The sequence below is a fragment of the Trichophyton benhamiae genome, assembly GCF_000151125.1.
Source record: "Trichophyton benhamiae CBS 112371 chromosome Unknown contig01535.1, whole genome shotgun sequence".
NCBI lineage: Eukaryota > Fungi > Ascomycota > Eurotiomycetes > Onygenales > Arthrodermataceae > Trichophyton > Trichophyton benhamiae.
The window spans coordinates 652,419-669,051 of record NW_003315109.1 but is presented as its reverse complement, the minus strand read 5'-3'; the positions used below and the strand labels follow the sequence as shown (position 1 = coordinate 669,051).

The window sequence follows — 16,633 nt, the reverse complement described above, 5'->3', positions numbered from 1 at the left end:
GATATTTGCTCGCTTTTACAACAATATTGAACATTCGTTTCAAGGGCTGGATTTCTGTTAGCCTTTCGGCATTATTATGTTGTCAACTTTTCACTACAATGCCTTGTTAATGTTATCATGCAAATATACTTGTCACACACACTCTTTCGTTTTGACCCACATAACGTATCGGTAATTAGAATCAAAATGGCATTGTTGAATGATTGCTTATCATTTCTAACTAAAAGTCCCACAACTCTCGGAGCATATGTCCAGGCTCCGTATCCTCTTCTCTTCCCTCTAGTCCGCGATCAGTAAAGATTCTCTTGGGAATCTGAAACTCCACCACAGGAGCCTTTTTAAATGCCTTCTCCTCCTTCCCCAACTCCGTGCCTAGAAGAGCCTGATAAGAAAGATCCAGAAAGTCCTCAACGTTATAATGCTGCTTAGTGAATTGCTCAGATATAATCCTGGCCAAAGCCGCGGTATTCGGGTGGTAATGAGATTGCAAAGTCTCAATCTCCCACAAACTGCTCTCAATAGCGTTTGTGAGCGTTGGATTGGGCTCACACGCATCAAACGGATCATCCATACCCTCCTCCTCTATCTCCTCATACAGCGATGGATCATGCTTCTTCAAATCCCGATGAATCATAAACGTGCATGTTGGATGGGACTTGAGCATGTTATATATCCAGGGCACAATCGCCACGATCGCAGCAGGCGGCGCATTAAGCGCCAATCGCGAAAGCCGCTTGATAAAGCTCGCTACAAGCGTGGCGGGAAGATGCGAAGAAGCAAGGAAAGTATCCATCAGCCTGAAGAACCGGGACCGATGTTTGGAATGCAGCACATCCCTGTCTAGTAGCGAGTATAGCTTTGTGTAGAACTGTGGGTAGTCCAGGTTCTTCTCCTGGATGAGGTAGAAGAGCCCCGATAGCGAGAGCAAAGAGGTCGACCCGCCTTCGTTGTAGCAGTCTGTTAGAAAGTCCATTAGGAGCTCTGGTTTTGCGAACCAGGGTACGACGACATGCGACATTATGCGGAGGAGGTGTTTGCGTTGCGATTTGGTCATTGGGTTACGTAGTACGGCGAGCCAGGCTGTTTGTACGCGGATCTTGAAGGAATTCTCGGAAGTGAAGGGGCCTTTGTTCTTTGGGCTGATTTTCGAGGTGTCGGTGTAGGTGGTTTCGAAACGTTGCTGGAGATCGGTTGGCTCGCCGATGTTGGAGAGCAGGTCGACTGTGCTGTCGAGTGTTTCTGCATCTCTTTGTTCGGATAGGTAGGTTCTGTTTTTTGTAGGTGTTAGTGCATATAATTGATGCTTGGTGAGTTGGTAGGTGAAAAAAACGTACGCAAGGCGGAGGACGGTGTAGACTGTGATGTCGTGGTACTTTTGGAAGAAGCTGTCCATGAAGTGCGCCCTGAGTTTGTCGTTGCCTGGCTGGACCACGGCAGCCAGGATATCGTTGAAATAGCCACTGGACCATACATTGATGTCTGACCCGGTATAATGAGCGACTTGTTCTTTGATCAATTGCATCGACAAGCTTAAAGCGGTAATCTACCAAAGGTCCAAAATGTTAGTGAATATGCAAACATGCAATGCAATGTGTGCCAGACATACCTGCTGAGAAGGCTCTCCATCCCGCAAGATCCCAACCAAAGCTGTCTTGTATTCCTGGTATCTCTCCTTCAACCATGCGACCAGTATAGTCTCATTCTCGGCTGCGCTCTTGGGGGGGTTCAATTGCCCACCAGCCAGCAACCGGCAAAAGACCCGACAAAGAGAAACCGCAAGAGCCTTCCTTCCAGCCTTATCCGTGCTCGCATCGTCAAGTTTCGAGAGCAAGGTGACGATATTGTTGTAATATTTCCGGGACTCAGCAATCTGGTCCTCGAGCTCTTGTATGTGTTCGATCTCCAGCTTATCCTTCCCGGTCTCTCCCTCGACCGCTCTCCGCTTCATCGACCGACGAGCAGACTCTGAATCGCTCTTCTTCCTCTTCTTCGAGCCTTTCAGCTCCCCATTACCCGCTGACGCCATGGTGGTCCAGCTCAGCGCCCTTATTCAAAAGAACAATATAGATATATATCTATCCCTTCAGCAACTTTTTTCTCTCTCTTATCGCAGTTTTAATCTTTTTTTTTTATGTCGCTTGTCCACACTAGTCCATTTCCGGCTAGCGTCCTGAATCACCCGAACTTCAACTTCAAACTGCAATCAAAACCTCCATCTTCGTCCATCACAGGCTCCAAACCTCTGCATCACCGCATCAACCACCCTCAAACGTACAACTACAATGGCGTCACGGTTGGCTAAGAGCGCCATCGGTAAGTGCACCCGCTACTCGGCCGGCCGCCATTGACCCTCGCACGCCCACTAATCGCCCTCCATCCCAGGCGCCGCTCGTATCCGTCCATCGGTTCTTCCACGATCTGTCCCAGCCCTGACCAGCGTCACTCCGGCGCGATACTCCTCGAACGTCCCCTCCGAGGACCCCAAGAACAAGGCCCAGTCGATCGTGGATGCATTGCCCGGCAACTCGCTTGTTTCCAAGACGGCCATTCTCTCCGGAGCCGCGGGTCTGTCGATTGCCGCCATCAGCAACGAGCTGTATATCCTGAACGAGGAGTCGGTCGTTGCGTTCTGTCTGCTCAGTGTGTTTTACGCTGCGTTCAAGCTTGGTGGGCCCGGATACAAGGAGTGGGCTGCTGCTCAGATCCAGAAGCAGAAGGATATTTTGAACTCTGCTCGTGCGGACCATACCAATGCCGTTAAGCAGAGGATCGAGAACGTCAAGCCCTTGAGTGGTGTCGTTGATGTCACCAAGCAGCTTTTCGAGGTCTCTAAGGTACGAATTGGATCAAGCATTGATGGTTTTTGACTGGTTTTTTGATGGAAGTGGGTGGGATTGACTGATGTTGTTTTGATAGGAGTCTGCTCGCTTGGAGGCTCAGGCTTTCGAGCTGGAGCAGCGAACTGCCCTTGCTGCTGAGGCCAAGAAGGTCCTCGAGTCTTGGGTTTCCTACGAGAGCCAGGTCAAGCAGCGTGAGCAGCGCGAGTTGGCCGAGTCCGTCATTGCCAAGATCCAGAAGGAGTTGCAGAACCCCAAGATGTTGCAGCAAGTTCTGCAGCAGTCTGTTGCCGACGTTGAGAGTAAGTTGGCTTTATCTTTGTAGTAGTTCTGTGAACTATCTACTAATACTATATGCTATAGGAATTGTTGCCTCCAAGGCTCAATAGATGGGGGGACATGGTTACCTTCTTTCCCGTCTAGGCCTAGTTGTCGGCAGTATCATTTGTCAATTTAGTGTATAAAACCAAATAGAAGAGTCGCAATTCTGTGCCAGTATATTTTAACAAAGTTATACATTCTTATTCAGTTATATCTTCCTTGTAGCTTGGGTGGTAACAATATCAAATTGGGTAATAGATATAGATTAATAAGATATAGCTAAGATACATGCAAATCGGGTATGTAAAAAAAAGACAAAAACAAAATACAAAAGTAAAATACAAAAATAAAATGCTCACATAAAATACAGACATAATCTTCATATAATTTTTTTTTTTTTTGGTATTTTCTAGTTCTTTTTCTTCCTATGTTGGTTGCTCACGCTGCTCAGGTGGCTGAGCAGCCTCTCTCTGGCTCCTGGGGGAAGGCGAACGGGGCTAATGGTACGGGCGGAAGATCTGGGATGGGGTGATCGCCCGCTCCTCCCTGGGCGGGAGGCGGCGGACGAATGCCTCATCTGGGAGGCCTTCAAACGGGAGGACAGGGACTGGGTAGACAAGACGGGCCAGCTCGCGGATGCGAGGGCGGTCTGCTTTGGCGGGAGTCATCCCAACGAGAACACATTCCTGCAGATCATCACTGTAGGAATCATCGACACCACCATAGGGGTTTGCACCAGTCCAGTTGACCATGGAGAGACATTGGATGACGGTAGTAGCAGAGAAAACGTCACTTCGCGGGCTGCAGTTTGGGAATTCCGGGGCCATCCAACCTTCAGAGCCGTATGGAGCAAACGGGAGCTTCAGATCTTTCTTGGAGACACTGAGTCCAAAGTCGCCTAGTCTGATGAGGGGGTATTCTCCGGCAATGTCCAATGATTTGATGAAGATATTTTCCAGTTTGATATCGCGATGCAGGATCGGGTTCCAGTTTCTCTTGTCTGGAACGTTGTCATTGACGATCTCCCTATCGTTGCGGAGCCCAGTGTGCATGTAGGCGAGAGCACGGATGAGTTGACGAAAGACATGCCAGAGGAACGCCTCGGGAATCGGTTTTCCAGCAGAGGCCATCCACTGTTTGAAGTAAGCCAGGTTGCCAAGGTCACAGTACTCGAGGAAGAGTTCGCCCTTGTGTGGACTGATGGATGCTTCGAGGTACTTTTCGACGTTGGGATGATCCATGACACGCACGACTTTGACCTCCCTGAGCCACCGCCAGGGCTTCGCCTTCCCCCAGACATAGAAACACTTGCGAACACAGACGTAGCCGTCCTTTTTGCGCTTGACTAGATCGACGGACTTTCCACACGCTGGTGCTTGGGGGCGGAGCTCGACGACCACGTCGTACTTGTGCTCGAGGTTATGGTGAACAATCTCTTCAAACTCTGGGTATGCACCTTCCAGAGCCTGGACTGACTGCAGACGAGCACGGAAGGCTTCAGACTCGACCTCGCGTCTGGCTCTGTCTGAAGGAGAGCTTTTCTTGCTTGAACGCATCTTTGCAAAGAGGTTGTTCAGGAGAAGTTCACTGTTTCCTGCAGTTGGCGTTAGCTATGGGGCGTATCAACTTCAGAGACGCGTCTCTCTTACCTGTTTACGCGTAGAACGGCTCTTCTATCCTTGTAGAGAGAGCTCTTCGGTGATATCCTTTGCCGAGTCTATGACCGGCTCTATACGCGTCAGTACGTGCTCCTGGACCATGGAAGAAGAGGGCACTTACCAGCTTGAAGAAGATAAAGGTAGCAGACAAGCTGAAGGGTTGCCAGGATATGATGTCTTGAGGCTGTTCTCTGTGGTAAAAGGGCTGGTTGACTGGACAGTGAGCCTCCAGTAGCCAGAGAGACAGCAGCACAGCTACAGCCAGTGTTAGCAGAAGACATCCTGAAGGTATCTTGATGGTGTTTTTGATGAAAGCAGCATCTGTGAGAGAGAGAACAAGACTGACCAGCCCAAGCAAACGTGAGGGCACTCTCCCAGAGGACAGAGAGTGCAAGGAGCTTCCAGGAAGAGTTGGGCTAGGGAGAAGCAGCTTTTGTAGCAGCCAGAGAAGGGAGAAGCACGTGGTCTGTCAAGCCCTAGAAGTTGTTGATATCAAGATGAAGTTGAAGATGAAGTTGAAGTCAACAAGAAGAAGATGGTGATAATGAAGAAGAAGAGAAAGAAAACAAAAGAAGAAGAAGAAGAAGAAGAAGAAGAAGAAGAAGAATTTATAGACAGAGACAGCCCACCTGCCTGAAGAGGACGAGTCAGGCTTCACTCTCTTCTCGGCTCGTCGTCGACGACAGACAGAGTGAAAGACAGCACAGTCTTAGTCATGGACAGTCTTAGTCAGAGACAGAAAGGATGGAGAGAGAGGAAGTTGTAGACAGTCATTGATAGTAAGTGAGGATAGAGAGGATGGAGAGGGCAGAGAGGATAGTAAGAGAGGCCTTCCACAGTCAATGCAGTTGCTGATATTCATTCGCAGACAGGGCATTACTGCAGCTGGGCCTTGAGACTTCGGTGACGTGGGATATCTATTAAAGCATCATCATGGAGTGGCAGACTGGAAGATTGGCAGGGCAAGGTATAGGAGTGACGCCATGCTATACACGACTGGTAGGTGGTAGATCTTCTTAATCTACTACCATAGCTGAGACGGCATTCTAAAAGGCAGAGATGGGTATGAAGGTGGTATATTCTGCTGTCCTTGATAGAATCTCCTGGAAACAACATGGCTGACGTTGGTATTTGGAGGTTTACAGGGTAGTTACGCGCCGATAACATCTCATCAGTGGACGATATAGTTATACCGACAGTGCACAGACAGCAGGGCATCGACGGCTGCAGTTGAGACAAGCAAACCGGGGACGGAGTCAGGTTGAAGTCGAAGCTGGGTCGGAAAAACGAAGATCAACCGCGAACTCAATCGCTGGGCCAATAACCAGTTAACTAGTTAGCTAACTCAAGTTAACGAGTTGTCAAAGCTACTAGTTATTGAGTTACGATTTGATAACCGACCGCAGCGAGCTTCAAGCCACCGTCACATCGACAACCGGACTAGACGTGCAGTGAATAGCACTCCCAGCCATCGGCCAGAGACCCAGTCTTCCCGCTGTCCCGTTGGAGACTCATAGCTATGCCGATTCCTGATAGTAAATAATAGAGTCTGTCTGTGTCAGGGGAGAAAATACAACCAGCCATGATAATGAAGGCCGATAATGTCCCTGCGCCTCGTCTCCACCGTAGACTGTTTGATTCTAATTGGCCCTGGCCTGTTTCCAGCGCTGGATGTTGCTTGGGCTGCGGCGGCTTAGGGGGGGGCTTACGCGCCCTGGGCAATCTAAACCATCCATCCTTCACGGAGCATATATAAACAACACTTATCGCCATGAAGAAGCGGCTAGAGCTCCTGTTTTGTCTTCTCGTTTCCTCTTTAAACCCCCCAAGATTCCCCGGATAAAGCGCAGACTTCTTCTCCTTTATACTTATAACCAGCGTGTAGACCAGGCTATACAGACGTCATCGCGGATACTCCGTCAGCCTACCTTGGGAAAATCATCCATCCATGCCGCTGCTACGGCTTCACAAGAAGTCCGACAAGGACGCCGCCGACATGAACCACCCCCCGACTCAGGCCTCCGAAGCGCCCGAGTTTCGCATCATCCGCTCAGATACCTACACCGAAGAGACAATCGATGCACCCCCCTTCCAGACGGTAGAAAGCCCCGGGACATCCCCGCGCAAGTCCTTTGGCTTCTTCCGCCGGTCCATCGACAGCGGGCGCAGCAGCCAGGACTCCCACTCGCCGCGGGAAAGCCGCTTCTCACGACTGCATATCGGCCGTCGGTCGAGGTCCGGCAGCTCCTCGTCCGTCAATATACCGGATAACCTGCCTGAGGTGGGGGATACCGGGGACGAGCAGGAGAGAGAGGCCCAGTGGGAGAAGCGGGCGACGATCCTGGTGCAGGGCGGATCACATTCCCCTGCCTCGCTGGGGGTGCAGAAGGGCAACAGATCGCGAAGCTCGAGTGTTGGCAAAGTGAACGATCCAGAGGGAGATGTACGTTCTTCTTGCTACTTTGTTCTTACTTCTTTGCTGGGAGAGCGCAAACTGACGGCCTGTAGGAAACTATACAAGAAGCTATACGGCTGCATGAAGCTGGGGGTAAGCAACATCACCTCTTACTGCGCGCATGTCTATTGCACTGCTAACCCAACCCCCTTCAGATCTAGAAAAGTCAACGCATATCTTTGGAAAGCTGGCAGACCCCCAAGGACAGAATAACGCCTTGAGCCAAGTTCTCTTCGGCCTGGCCTTACGGTCAGTACTCCACGCAATATCTACTTAGACTTAAACTGACTCCTAATCAGACACGGATGGGGATGTCAACCCAACGCCGAAATGGCAGTCCAATACCTTAGCGCCGCGGCGTCGAATTCAGCCTCCATTGAAGAAGAAGCCCTTCGCGCCGGCATGGTAAAAGGCGGCGCGGCAAAGGGTGAATTGGTGCTTGCTATCTATGAGTTGGCAAACTGCTACCGCAACGGATGGGGTGTGACCAAGGATCCCGCTGCTGCTAGGCAGTATTATGAAACGGCTGCCAATCTGGGAGATACAGATGCCATGAACGAGGCCGGATGGTGCTATCTCGAAGGGTTTGGCGGGAAGAAAGACAAGGTAGGCCGCAGTGTCACTGTACTGTACTATACTGTTTTGATAGACGTTGATGCTAATGCTGAGAACCTAGTTTACTGCAGCCAAGTATTATAGGCTGGCCGAACAGAATGGGAACAAGACGCTGGGGAATTCTTGGTATGACATCCTCCAGCTTTGGTTTATATACTGAGAGAGATACTGACTGCGATTACAGGATCTGGAAGGATAAATATAATCCGAAATAATACCTCTCCAGATAAACCACCCGTTGATACAATTTGGACACGATAGTTACGACCATAATGACGATAGTAATGAAACGATCTCTGTCTTACAAGTTATATGGAATATAATTCTCCCTACATATCAACCACCCTACCGAACCCATAGACATACAAAAATCAAGAAAGCGTAGTTCTTGTTTCCGAAACACATCAACACCACAAAGTATCCAATCCAACCAGGCTATGAGAAATAGATGAAACAGTAAAAAAGGAGCTTAATTATTCTGCTGCGCTTTCAATATCGCCGCGAGTCGTTTGTAATCTTCCAGCAGTTCAGGGATGTCCCCTACCTTTAACTCCGAGGCATCTCCCATATCCAGGAATTTCTGGATTCCAGGGGCTCCTTTGGTCACGGAGGAAGGGCCTGGCGACTTGGCTCTAGTGCTAGACGTCGCTGCAGCAGGGTCAGGAGCCCGAGCCAAACCACGGATCATACTGGGAAAATGGCTAAGGGGGTTCAGCGAAGTTCCGAATCCCCGGACTGAGCCAAACCCTTGGTTTGTGCTACCGGTACTAGACGGGATAGTAGGTGGTGGTGTGGCGGTAGACGACGCAGCAGTGTCATCTGATGCATTCGTGTCAGATCTATTGGTGCTTGAATCCCGTTTGGTGGTGCCTGGTCGTCTTCGCCCACCGACCAGCTCAGCCAGCCGATCATCAAGTGGCTGTCTGGAAGAAATGGAAGGAGTTGGAGTAGGTGTACGATCGCCTATATTCGACCCATCCTCACTCACGGCCTCGTCGGACTGAACAGTTCCGGCCTTCACTTGTACTAGTTTCCGTGCATCGTCGAGGGTCTTGGGCACAATGGGCGTACCAGGTCGTGCATTATCGCCCTGGGATATCTGGACTTCCTTCAGCCTCCCGAAAAGGAATGCAAAGCTGTTATCAAGCGTGCTGCTTATGCTCTTTAGCCCCTGGTCGGCGGTACTTCGCACAATATCATTTGCTGCTCCGAGAGCCTTTGCTGGAGGCTGGAAGAGATCGGATAGTCGTTGCTGAGCAGAAGGGTTGGTGGGTAGGGTAGGCCGTGCGGACGGCGCAGTGCTAGTGGTGTTTGAAACTGTGGACGGGCTCTTCTCAAGAGCCTCATCTGAGCTGGAATCCATGGGTGCAGGGTGTAGCAGGTTAAGGTCGGGCTGGTCAATAGGCGCCCTGCCTTCTTCCATACGAAGGTTGGTCAAATCGACGTTCTCAAGGAAGTCGATGGCAGCCTCCAGGTTTGTGAGACAGTATGCGGTTTCACCATCAATCTTACTTGATGACCTGAATCGTTGGATGAAGTTGAGGTTGCTGATGATATTAACCCCTTCCGGCGGCGAGAGGATAAGGGTATAGATCAGGGTAGGAAGAATCTCATCTGCAGATGATGAGGATGGGAGAATGTTTGTCAACGCATCTACGATTGCCTTGTGAGCGGCTACGAGCTGCTGGAGCTTTCCAAGAGGGTATCTCTCGTCGTTCATCCGTATCAAACATTGACGTGCTGCTGCAACACACTCCTTCGGATCAACCGTTTCTTCAGCACCTTGTTTGGATATGTCTACTCCAAGGTCCTTCAGTTCGATGCCCATCACCAACAAGGCAGCCGTCTTCGAGCGTAGCTTTTCGTCTCGAACATCGTCTATCGTGCTCCGGTGCCGCCAGATCTTATCATAGATAGTTTCGCATGCTCTCCGCTCAACAGCCTCTTCAAGAGCATGCTGTTTAAACTGGAGCAACTTCCGCGCCTTACGCTTCTCTGCCACTTCTTCAGCTGTGAGCATTTGTTGCTCAGGTGTATCCTTTTGCGTGCCATGGGAACTCGTAGGACGTCTTGAAGATCTCGATGCCTGTGACTGAAGAGAGGACGCAGAGCTGTTACGGTGCAGCCGGGACGCTAGGGTAGAAACATGCGTTGAGATATGAGATCCAGCTCGGACGTAGAAGTCCTGGAATAAACCCGAGAGTGTATCTATCGATGGAGGTGTACTGAAGGTTTTCGCGCTGAGGGAAGCGATGAATCTGCCATTCAAACGCAAAGTATTAGTTAGTACCGGCATTCAAAAAAACGAGGAGAGAATATCTTGCGTGCACTTACCTATCCGTCAGGCTAACCAGCTCTATCGGGAGCTCTGCGAATTGCTCGGGAAGCTCAGCAGGCGGCGGCTGTCCGGCAGCTGGTTCTGCACCCTCACCCTCCCCCTGAGACCCCTCAGGAGCTTTCTTTTCAAAGACATCTTCTGGCTCTTCCACCAGTCCGTGTCCAGGTGAGGACAACGGATCCTCCGCGACCACCTGCATGGCTTCACCCACGCCCTCGGCTGTCGAATCTATTCGAGAGAAAGGACTGCTGTTCTCAAGCCGGCTGAACGAGTTGGAACCCCCACGCTTCTGCATCTGAGACGAGGAAGCGTGATCTTTCTTTTCTGACATCTCTGCTCCCTCCTGCCTCCGAGGATCAGGCATCAAACCATGGGTTATTCAGATGATATGTGACTTAGCTCCCCCTGTCGTCCCTTCACACGGATGCTCCCGTTCTTGTTCAGTGTTACACTTGGGCGTCAAGTAGGGCCTTCACGGGATTTCTCTTGACGCTGTACAACACTCTCCGGCGGTTCCCCTTCGCCGTCCACATTAAAATCGACGTCAGTGCCAGCCCGTCGTCCCCTTTTCTTTTTCGTCCCTGTCCCTGCGAGCTAGACAGACGTCCAGCTGGTCCCGTCCCTGCCTTGCAGCTTGATATATCAACCATCCGAACAAGGTTCATCCTAGCCGCGCGGGTCGCCGGAGATAAGATAATCCGTGACGTCATGTGGGCCGCTTAGTCAGAATCCGGGGGCCTTTTCTCGGGGCTTCTGGCGTCACTCCAGGCTCGCTCTCCATCCCGGCGTCGACGACCTCTTCTGCTGTCCATCCATCAACGCCAAAGGTCTTCCACAGAAGGCGCTTGTTATTATATTCTTAGACGCCATATATATCTGTCAGTATTATGGGTAGCAGATACCTATAGCCATCGACCGTTTTTAGCTGCATGATGTTGGACTCGTGATAAAGAGGTCTAGTTGAACCTGCTATCGACCACGATGTTGCCGACCAACATCCTACTATCACTACTCGCCGTTTCGTCGTCGTACGCATCGGCTTCTCCTCAAGATCGGTATGGGGCAGATCAGATAGCTCTTGTGCCGTCCGAGGAGGCTGGAGAAGAGCCCCAGTCTCTCCGAACTACTCATCAGTTTGTAGGTGACTCCCTTGATCCCGGGGGCGATGATGACGACAAGCACTAACACCCGGAGTAGTCACTTCGGCATGTATTCCATCACGGCACCTATGAGGACCCTACGCTACATAAACGCCTCGATGTCGAGCCCGATGCAGATCTATGGATGGAGTCAGAGGATGGCCAGAAGGTTGAGCTGCCAAAGACCTTCGAGGCCTCGGGACAGCCGGTGAAGATTCAACGACTTACCGATCGACGACCGGAAGTTGTGGAAGGTAGGCTTCAGGCGGCTCGAAACCCAGGCCTCGCTAGCTTTATACCTCCGCCGGAATGGACGATAGACGATGTTTCCGGCCCCGATATAACTGATAGGCAGACTATTCTTAGTCTGGCAAAGATGACTGCCAACGCCTATATTCAAAAACCTGGAACTTCACAATGGCTAAGCCTGGAACATACCCCTTGGAAACACTCTAATAGGTTCGGGTGGGAAAACGATGGCCTCCGGGGCCATATTTACGCCGATAAGGGTAACACGACCATCATCATCGCCCTGAAGGGGACATCTGCCGCTCTCTTCGATGGCGAAGAGACTACAACCAATGACAAAATCAACGACAATCTCTTCTTCAGCTGCTGCTGCGGGCAAGGTGGACAGTACTTCTGGCGACAGGTTTGTGACTGTTATACGACAACTTATACGTGTAACATCACCTGCGTAGCCTCGTCACTTAGGTCCGAAAATCGGTACTACAGGGCGGCTCTAGACCTCTTTGCAAATGTGACTGAGCTTTATCCAACGTCGAATGTTTGGATAACGGGCCATTCACTTGGCGGTGCAGTTTCCAGTATGCTCGGAAGAACATACGGACTTCCTGCTGTAACATTCGAGGCCGTCCCTGAGGCACTCCCCATTTCACGCTTGGGTATTCCCGTGCCTCCAGGAGGCGATCCACATACGCCAGATGCTGACTACTCGGGCGCTTTCCACTTTGGTCACACTGCCGATCCCGTCTACATGGGGAGCTGCAACGGCGCAACGTCAATCTGCACGCTAGGCGGTTATGCAATGGAGTCTGTATGTTTCACCGGCAAAAGATGTGTATACGATACAGTCCAAGATTTAGGCTGGCGTGTTGCTATCGGCACCCATCGAATTGTCAATGTGATCAATGATGTACTTAAAAAGTACAAGACTGTCCCGTCATGCCAGCCGGATAAAGCATGTGTCGACTGTCCTAACTGGAAGTTCTTCCGGAGCAATGGCAGCGAACACACCACGACAAAAACGACAAGCACTACCCCAACCGCCACAAGGACCGAAACATGCAAGACTCCTGGCTGGTGGGGGTGCCTTGATGATACCACTAGCCAGACTAATCACCCCTCCACTTCGACGTCTTCCACCTCGACTAGTAGCACGTCTACATGTAAGACGCCAGGATGGTTCTGGTGCAAAGATAAAAGCACCACGGAGACAAGTATAACGACAACCTCGGGAACTACTTCCAACCCTCCCACAACTACACCAAAGTCAACCTCTGCTACCACTACTACTTGTGAAACGCCAGGGTGGTTCGGGTGTAACGACCCAACAACAACATCGACCACAACAACGTCGACAAGCCCACCCCCCTCCTCTTCATCCTTCTCCTCATCGACTACCACTACCTGCAAAACACCGGGAATCATATGGGGGTGTAACGACGTTACTAGCACAACTACATCATCCTCCGCAGCAGCTGGAAGTACGTCAACCTGCAAAACGCCAGGAGTCTTATGGGGCTGTAATGATATTACAACTCCTGCATCAACTTCCGCAGCTGCCAGAACCACATCAAGCTGCAAGACGCCTGGAATCTTATGGGGTTGTAATGATGTGATTACAACTCCTGCATCAACTTCCGCAACCTCCAGCACTACACCTACTTGCAAAACTCCTGGCATCCTATGGGGCTGCAATGACATCAGCACTTCTCCGACCGCCGGCACCTCGACTCCCACGCTGATGCCACACATCAGGCCAACAGCAACTGGTTAAAACGTGGGTACCTCGGTCTGAAATGTTGATTTTTTAGTTTTATTTTTTTGGCTGTGGGCAATAGTTTGCCATCTCTATTGCAATTTACTTCTATCTCCAAACAACCCTGAAGAATGAGTTTATGATAATTTGTTCCGGCTTTGACTGACTCCTTGGCATGTATTACCTGTTGCCATCTTTACCCGGGGCAGTATTGAGAGAAATTGGTATCTAGTCTGGTGTTATTTGGCTGCCTGCTATCGTTTTAGATTTTGTTTTGTATGGCTATAATTGGTTGATTTCGGCATTGATAAGGGTATCACAAGGCAAGCGATTTTAGGAATATATTATTTATATTACTAGACATCTTTTCCACCACTTCCTTCCCTGCTCCAGCTCCGTTTTGCAAGAACAACAGCTTTTTACGAGACTCTCCAAACACCAAGGAAACCATCGTGACGACAAGCTGGTGGCCCATTGCAGCGAGCATGGGGTTGTTGCGGACAACAGGGCCCCTTTTTTGAAACATGGATCCTTACTCAGTCCTCCCATGCTGGACGATAACTCAAGCGTGCCATGATTCGAACAACGGAGGGACATACGAACCACACACAACAGCAGACGTCAGCCATGGTTCGCTCTCCCCTTCCTTCGCCAACCAGGCGTTCGTCCGTCCCGCCGCGTGATGAAATATTTTGTCGACCTTGAAAGAACGATATATGTGGTTGTAAGCTACTAGTGTCAATAATCATCCACTTCCGAGCCGGGGGTCGACCAGCCACTAATTCCCAGACAGGAAATGAGTCCAAAAGCCTCTCAGCCCAGAAACGCCGCCCTCTGCTCCATATTTTTGTTTTACGTCCATCCGTCACTTTTGGTGGCGGCAGACAGGAGCTTGACTATTCTTTTTTTTTTTTCATGAACCCAGAAGGTCTTGACCAGCCAGACAGAGAGAGGGCTGGGGGTTGCAGCGGCACAGCTGGCAAGGTTCCTTTGCCCTTTTTCTTTTCTTTTCCTTCTGCCCTGCCCGCTGTCTGCGGGTGAGATGAAGCTGGCCCGGATCTTCTGGACGACAACCACTAGCAAACGGACGATCGCGTTGCACTGAGAAGTATCCTGACGACCAGGGCAATGCGATGAGTCTCCTCCGATACGAACAGTGGCGAGCTCTTATTTTCCGACTTCTCAGGAGTAAATAGGAGTTGTTAAATCCGGGGAGAGCTGGTGCACGGCTTGCTTAAAGAACATCATGCCCGACCTTCGCGCTGGGCTAGCTTGAAAATCGAATCAGTCCAAGTTTTGGTGCTTCTCTCCGCATTCGTTACCAAAAAAAAAAGGTAGGATCCCCCAGCGGGTGCGGCGACGATCAGATCTGGCCAGCGTCGAGTCGAGTCGAGAGTGCGTCAAGCCTGTATCGAGAGTCGTTTGATGTGCAGATCGGGCCAATACGCTCCCGCCCGCCGTCTTCTCCTCTGCCACACTTGAGGAGAGGCAATGCGCTGTGTGACGTTGTTTGTGAGACGTTAACGAGAAAGACTGTGATATAACTCTTGTCAACTCCGTGACGGACTGTCTTATCTCAGGTCTCTTTCAACGGGCGTGCCTATTTTCCTCCTGTTCCTGGGGCATGGTAGAAGAAGGGGAGAAGCGCGCGGCAAGAGACGAAAAATGGAACTTACCTTCATCACTATCCACGGCAAGTTGTATCATTTCCTTAAGTCTTATTTTGCCTTCCCCCCTTTTATTGTTTGTAGCTTTGCAGCTCTTGAACCAACATCCCCAGCCCCCCTCCTCTCTGCTGTTCACGATATGGTTCTAACGAAAAGTGACAGACCTCTCTCCTGATGCCCGCACCCGCTACGTCTCTAGTGCGATAGAAGATATCCTTGGCTACCTTCCTCCAGAGGTGCTCAACAGGCCAATATGGGAGTTCTTCCACCCTGATGAGCTGTCGCAGGCGCGTACGATCTATTCGCGCTCTGTTAGACATGATAAGGCCGCGGGGTTGAACTATTTTCGAGTCAGGCACAAGCATGGCCACTGGGTTGCATGCGAGTGCGTCTTTACCATAGTATGCGATGTCCTGATTGCCAGTACCAGCGTCTACCATCGTGGCAAGCGAAGCCAGAGTAAGCCCCTCTATACCTCTGTCTATGTCTGAGAACATGCTAATCATCTAATGTAGTGCGGGCTGCTGATGCTCCTATTGTGCGGCGATTGTTTGCATCATCATCTCGCGACCCTCGCTACCACATGTTGAGCTGCATGTCTACCAAGTTCAAGCCCTCGCCGGCCCCAAGCAGCTCATCGCCGTTTGCTGCTCATGAGCCGCGCGCAGCGCTGTTCTTGAATCGTTTCACCCGCTCTGCGGCCGTCATATACGCCACCCCCAGTATTGTTAACGTCTTAGGCATACCGCCTTCCTCTCTCATCTCGACAAGCTTTTACTACTGCATCGAGGAATGCTGTCTCCCCCAGGCTGTACAGTGTCTAGAGAGCGCCAAAGCAAACGATTCAATAGCATATCTACGTTTCTGGTTCCGAGACCCTACCGACCACTACAATACATACTCCCATCCTCCTCCCGAACGACGTAGACGATATACCAACGCTGAAACCAACTCCAACACCTACGACTACAACACCTACCCCTCACAGTCAGGCTGCGGACAAGGGCCAGGATCAGAAATGCATTCCCTTTCTACACCTTACGGCAGCAGTTCGCCCACTCCCTCACAGCTGTCGAACCAACGACCCTCGACCTCATGCTCTACCTCCCCTTTCTCCCCTCATCCTGCTCCCATAGAGCTTGAAGCCATCGTCTCGTGCTCGTCTGACGGGCTCGTAGTGATTATTCGACGCGCAAGGCCACCGATACCCGGCTCTGTGAAATACCCTGGCCACCCGATCTACGGCCGGGATGTATGTTTCTCCACGCCTGTATGGTCGACCTCCGACGTGAAGCCAATATATGCTACCGTCGGGCCCTCTGCCGATGGCACGGAGACCTACGACGAATATGGCGACAAGAGACTAGCGCCTGGTGGCCCAGAGCCCGAGGCCCTGATGAACATAATTCGAAACGTGATGCACACTTAGCCGACCAACCTCATCAACCTTAACTGCGTACCCTTCAGCCAGACAAAGCCATCCAGCTACCCAGCTATTATTGTCTGACTTTTATGCCTTGCTTTTCCTTTACCTTCCTTCTTCGGACAGCTCTCCCGCCCGTCATCAATATCCAGGTTATGCCCTCTTTGCACCTGAACGA

The 16,633-nt window shown here is 50.9% G+C and overlaps 9 protein-coding genes across 9 annotated transcripts; 6 read left to right on the top strand and 3 right to left on the bottom strand.

Moving 5' to 3' along the window:
- Nucleotides 1–220: 220 nt before the first annotated feature.
- On the bottom strand, nucleotides 221–2,026 carry ARB_06535 (uncharacterized protein; the record flags this gene model as incomplete). Its single annotated transcript, XM_003015364.1, has 2 exons — nucleotides 221–1,543; nucleotides 1,607–2,026. The coding sequence occupies 2 exons, from the start codon at nucleotides 2,024–2,026 to the stop codon at nucleotides 221–223; spliced, it is 1,743 nt and encodes a 580-aa protein (XP_003015410.1).
- Nucleotides 2,027–2,282: 256 nt separating this feature from the next.
- Nucleotides 2,283–3,226, top strand: ARB_06534 (uncharacterized protein; the record flags this gene model as incomplete). The annotated part of the gene is made up of 4 exons (XM_003015363.1): nucleotides 2,283–2,313; nucleotides 2,428–2,834; nucleotides 2,917–3,139; nucleotides 3,201–3,226. 4 exons carry the CDS (start codon nucleotides 2,283–2,285, stop codon nucleotides 3,224–3,226), a joined length of 687 nt encoding a protein of 228 aa, XP_003015409.1.
- Nucleotides 3,227–3,655: 429 nt separating this feature from the next.
- Nucleotides 3,656–5,097, bottom strand: ARB_06533 (uncharacterized protein; the record flags this gene model as incomplete). Its single annotated transcript, XM_003015362.1, has 2 exons — nucleotides 3,656–4,752; nucleotides 4,938–5,097. 2 exons carry the CDS (start codon nucleotides 5,095–5,097, stop codon nucleotides 3,656–3,658), a joined length of 1,257 nt encoding a protein of 418 aa, XP_003015408.1.
- Nucleotides 5,098–5,351: 254 nt separating this feature from the next.
- ARB_06532 (uncharacterized protein) lies at nucleotides 5,352–5,453 on the top strand (the record flags this gene model as incomplete). The annotated part of the gene is made up of 1 exon (XM_003015361.1): nucleotides 5,352–5,453. One exon carries the CDS (start codon nucleotides 5,352–5,354, stop codon nucleotides 5,451–5,453), a length of 102 nt encoding a protein of 33 aa, XP_003015407.1.
- A 1,311-nt stretch (nucleotides 5,454–6,764) lies between these two features.
- ARB_06531 (uncharacterized protein) lies at nucleotides 6,765–7,484 on the top strand (the record flags this gene model as incomplete). Its single annotated transcript, XM_003015360.1, has 1 exon — nucleotides 6,765–7,484. The coding sequence occupies one exon, from the start codon at nucleotides 6,765–6,767 to the stop codon at nucleotides 7,482–7,484; it is 720 nt and encodes a 239-aa protein (XP_003015406.1).
- Nucleotides 7,485–7,601: 117 nt separating this feature from the next.
- ARB_06530 (uncharacterized protein) lies at nucleotides 7,602–7,970 on the top strand (the record flags this gene model as incomplete). Its single annotated transcript, XM_003015359.1, has 1 exon — nucleotides 7,602–7,970. One exon carries the CDS (start codon nucleotides 7,602–7,604, stop codon nucleotides 7,968–7,970), a length of 369 nt encoding a protein of 122 aa, XP_003015405.1.
- Nucleotides 7,971–8,355: 385 nt separating this feature from the next.
- On the bottom strand, nucleotides 8,356–10,588 carry ARB_06529 (VPS9 domain protein, putative; the record flags this gene model as incomplete). The annotated part of the gene is made up of 2 exons (XM_003015358.1): nucleotides 8,356–10,111; nucleotides 10,221–10,588. The coding sequence occupies 2 exons, from the start codon at nucleotides 10,586–10,588 to the stop codon at nucleotides 8,356–8,358; spliced, it is 2,124 nt and encodes a 707-aa protein (XP_003015404.1).
- A 617-nt stretch (nucleotides 10,589–11,205) lies between these two features.
- ARB_06528 (uncharacterized protein) lies at nucleotides 11,206–13,383 on the top strand (the record flags this gene model as incomplete). The annotated part of the gene is made up of 2 exons (XM_003015357.1): nucleotides 11,206–11,361; nucleotides 11,422–13,383. The coding sequence occupies 2 exons, from the start codon at nucleotides 11,206–11,208 to the stop codon at nucleotides 13,381–13,383; spliced, it is 2,118 nt and encodes a 705-aa protein (XP_003015403.1).
- Nucleotides 13,384–15,627: 2,244 nt separating this feature from the next.
- ARB_06527 (uncharacterized protein) lies at nucleotides 15,628–16,461 on the top strand (the record flags this gene model as incomplete). The annotated part of the gene is made up of 1 exon (XM_003015356.1): nucleotides 15,628–16,461. The coding sequence occupies one exon, from the start codon at nucleotides 15,628–15,630 to the stop codon at nucleotides 16,459–16,461; it is 834 nt and encodes a 277-aa protein (XP_003015402.1).
- Nucleotides 16,462–16,633: the final 172 nt, after the last annotated feature.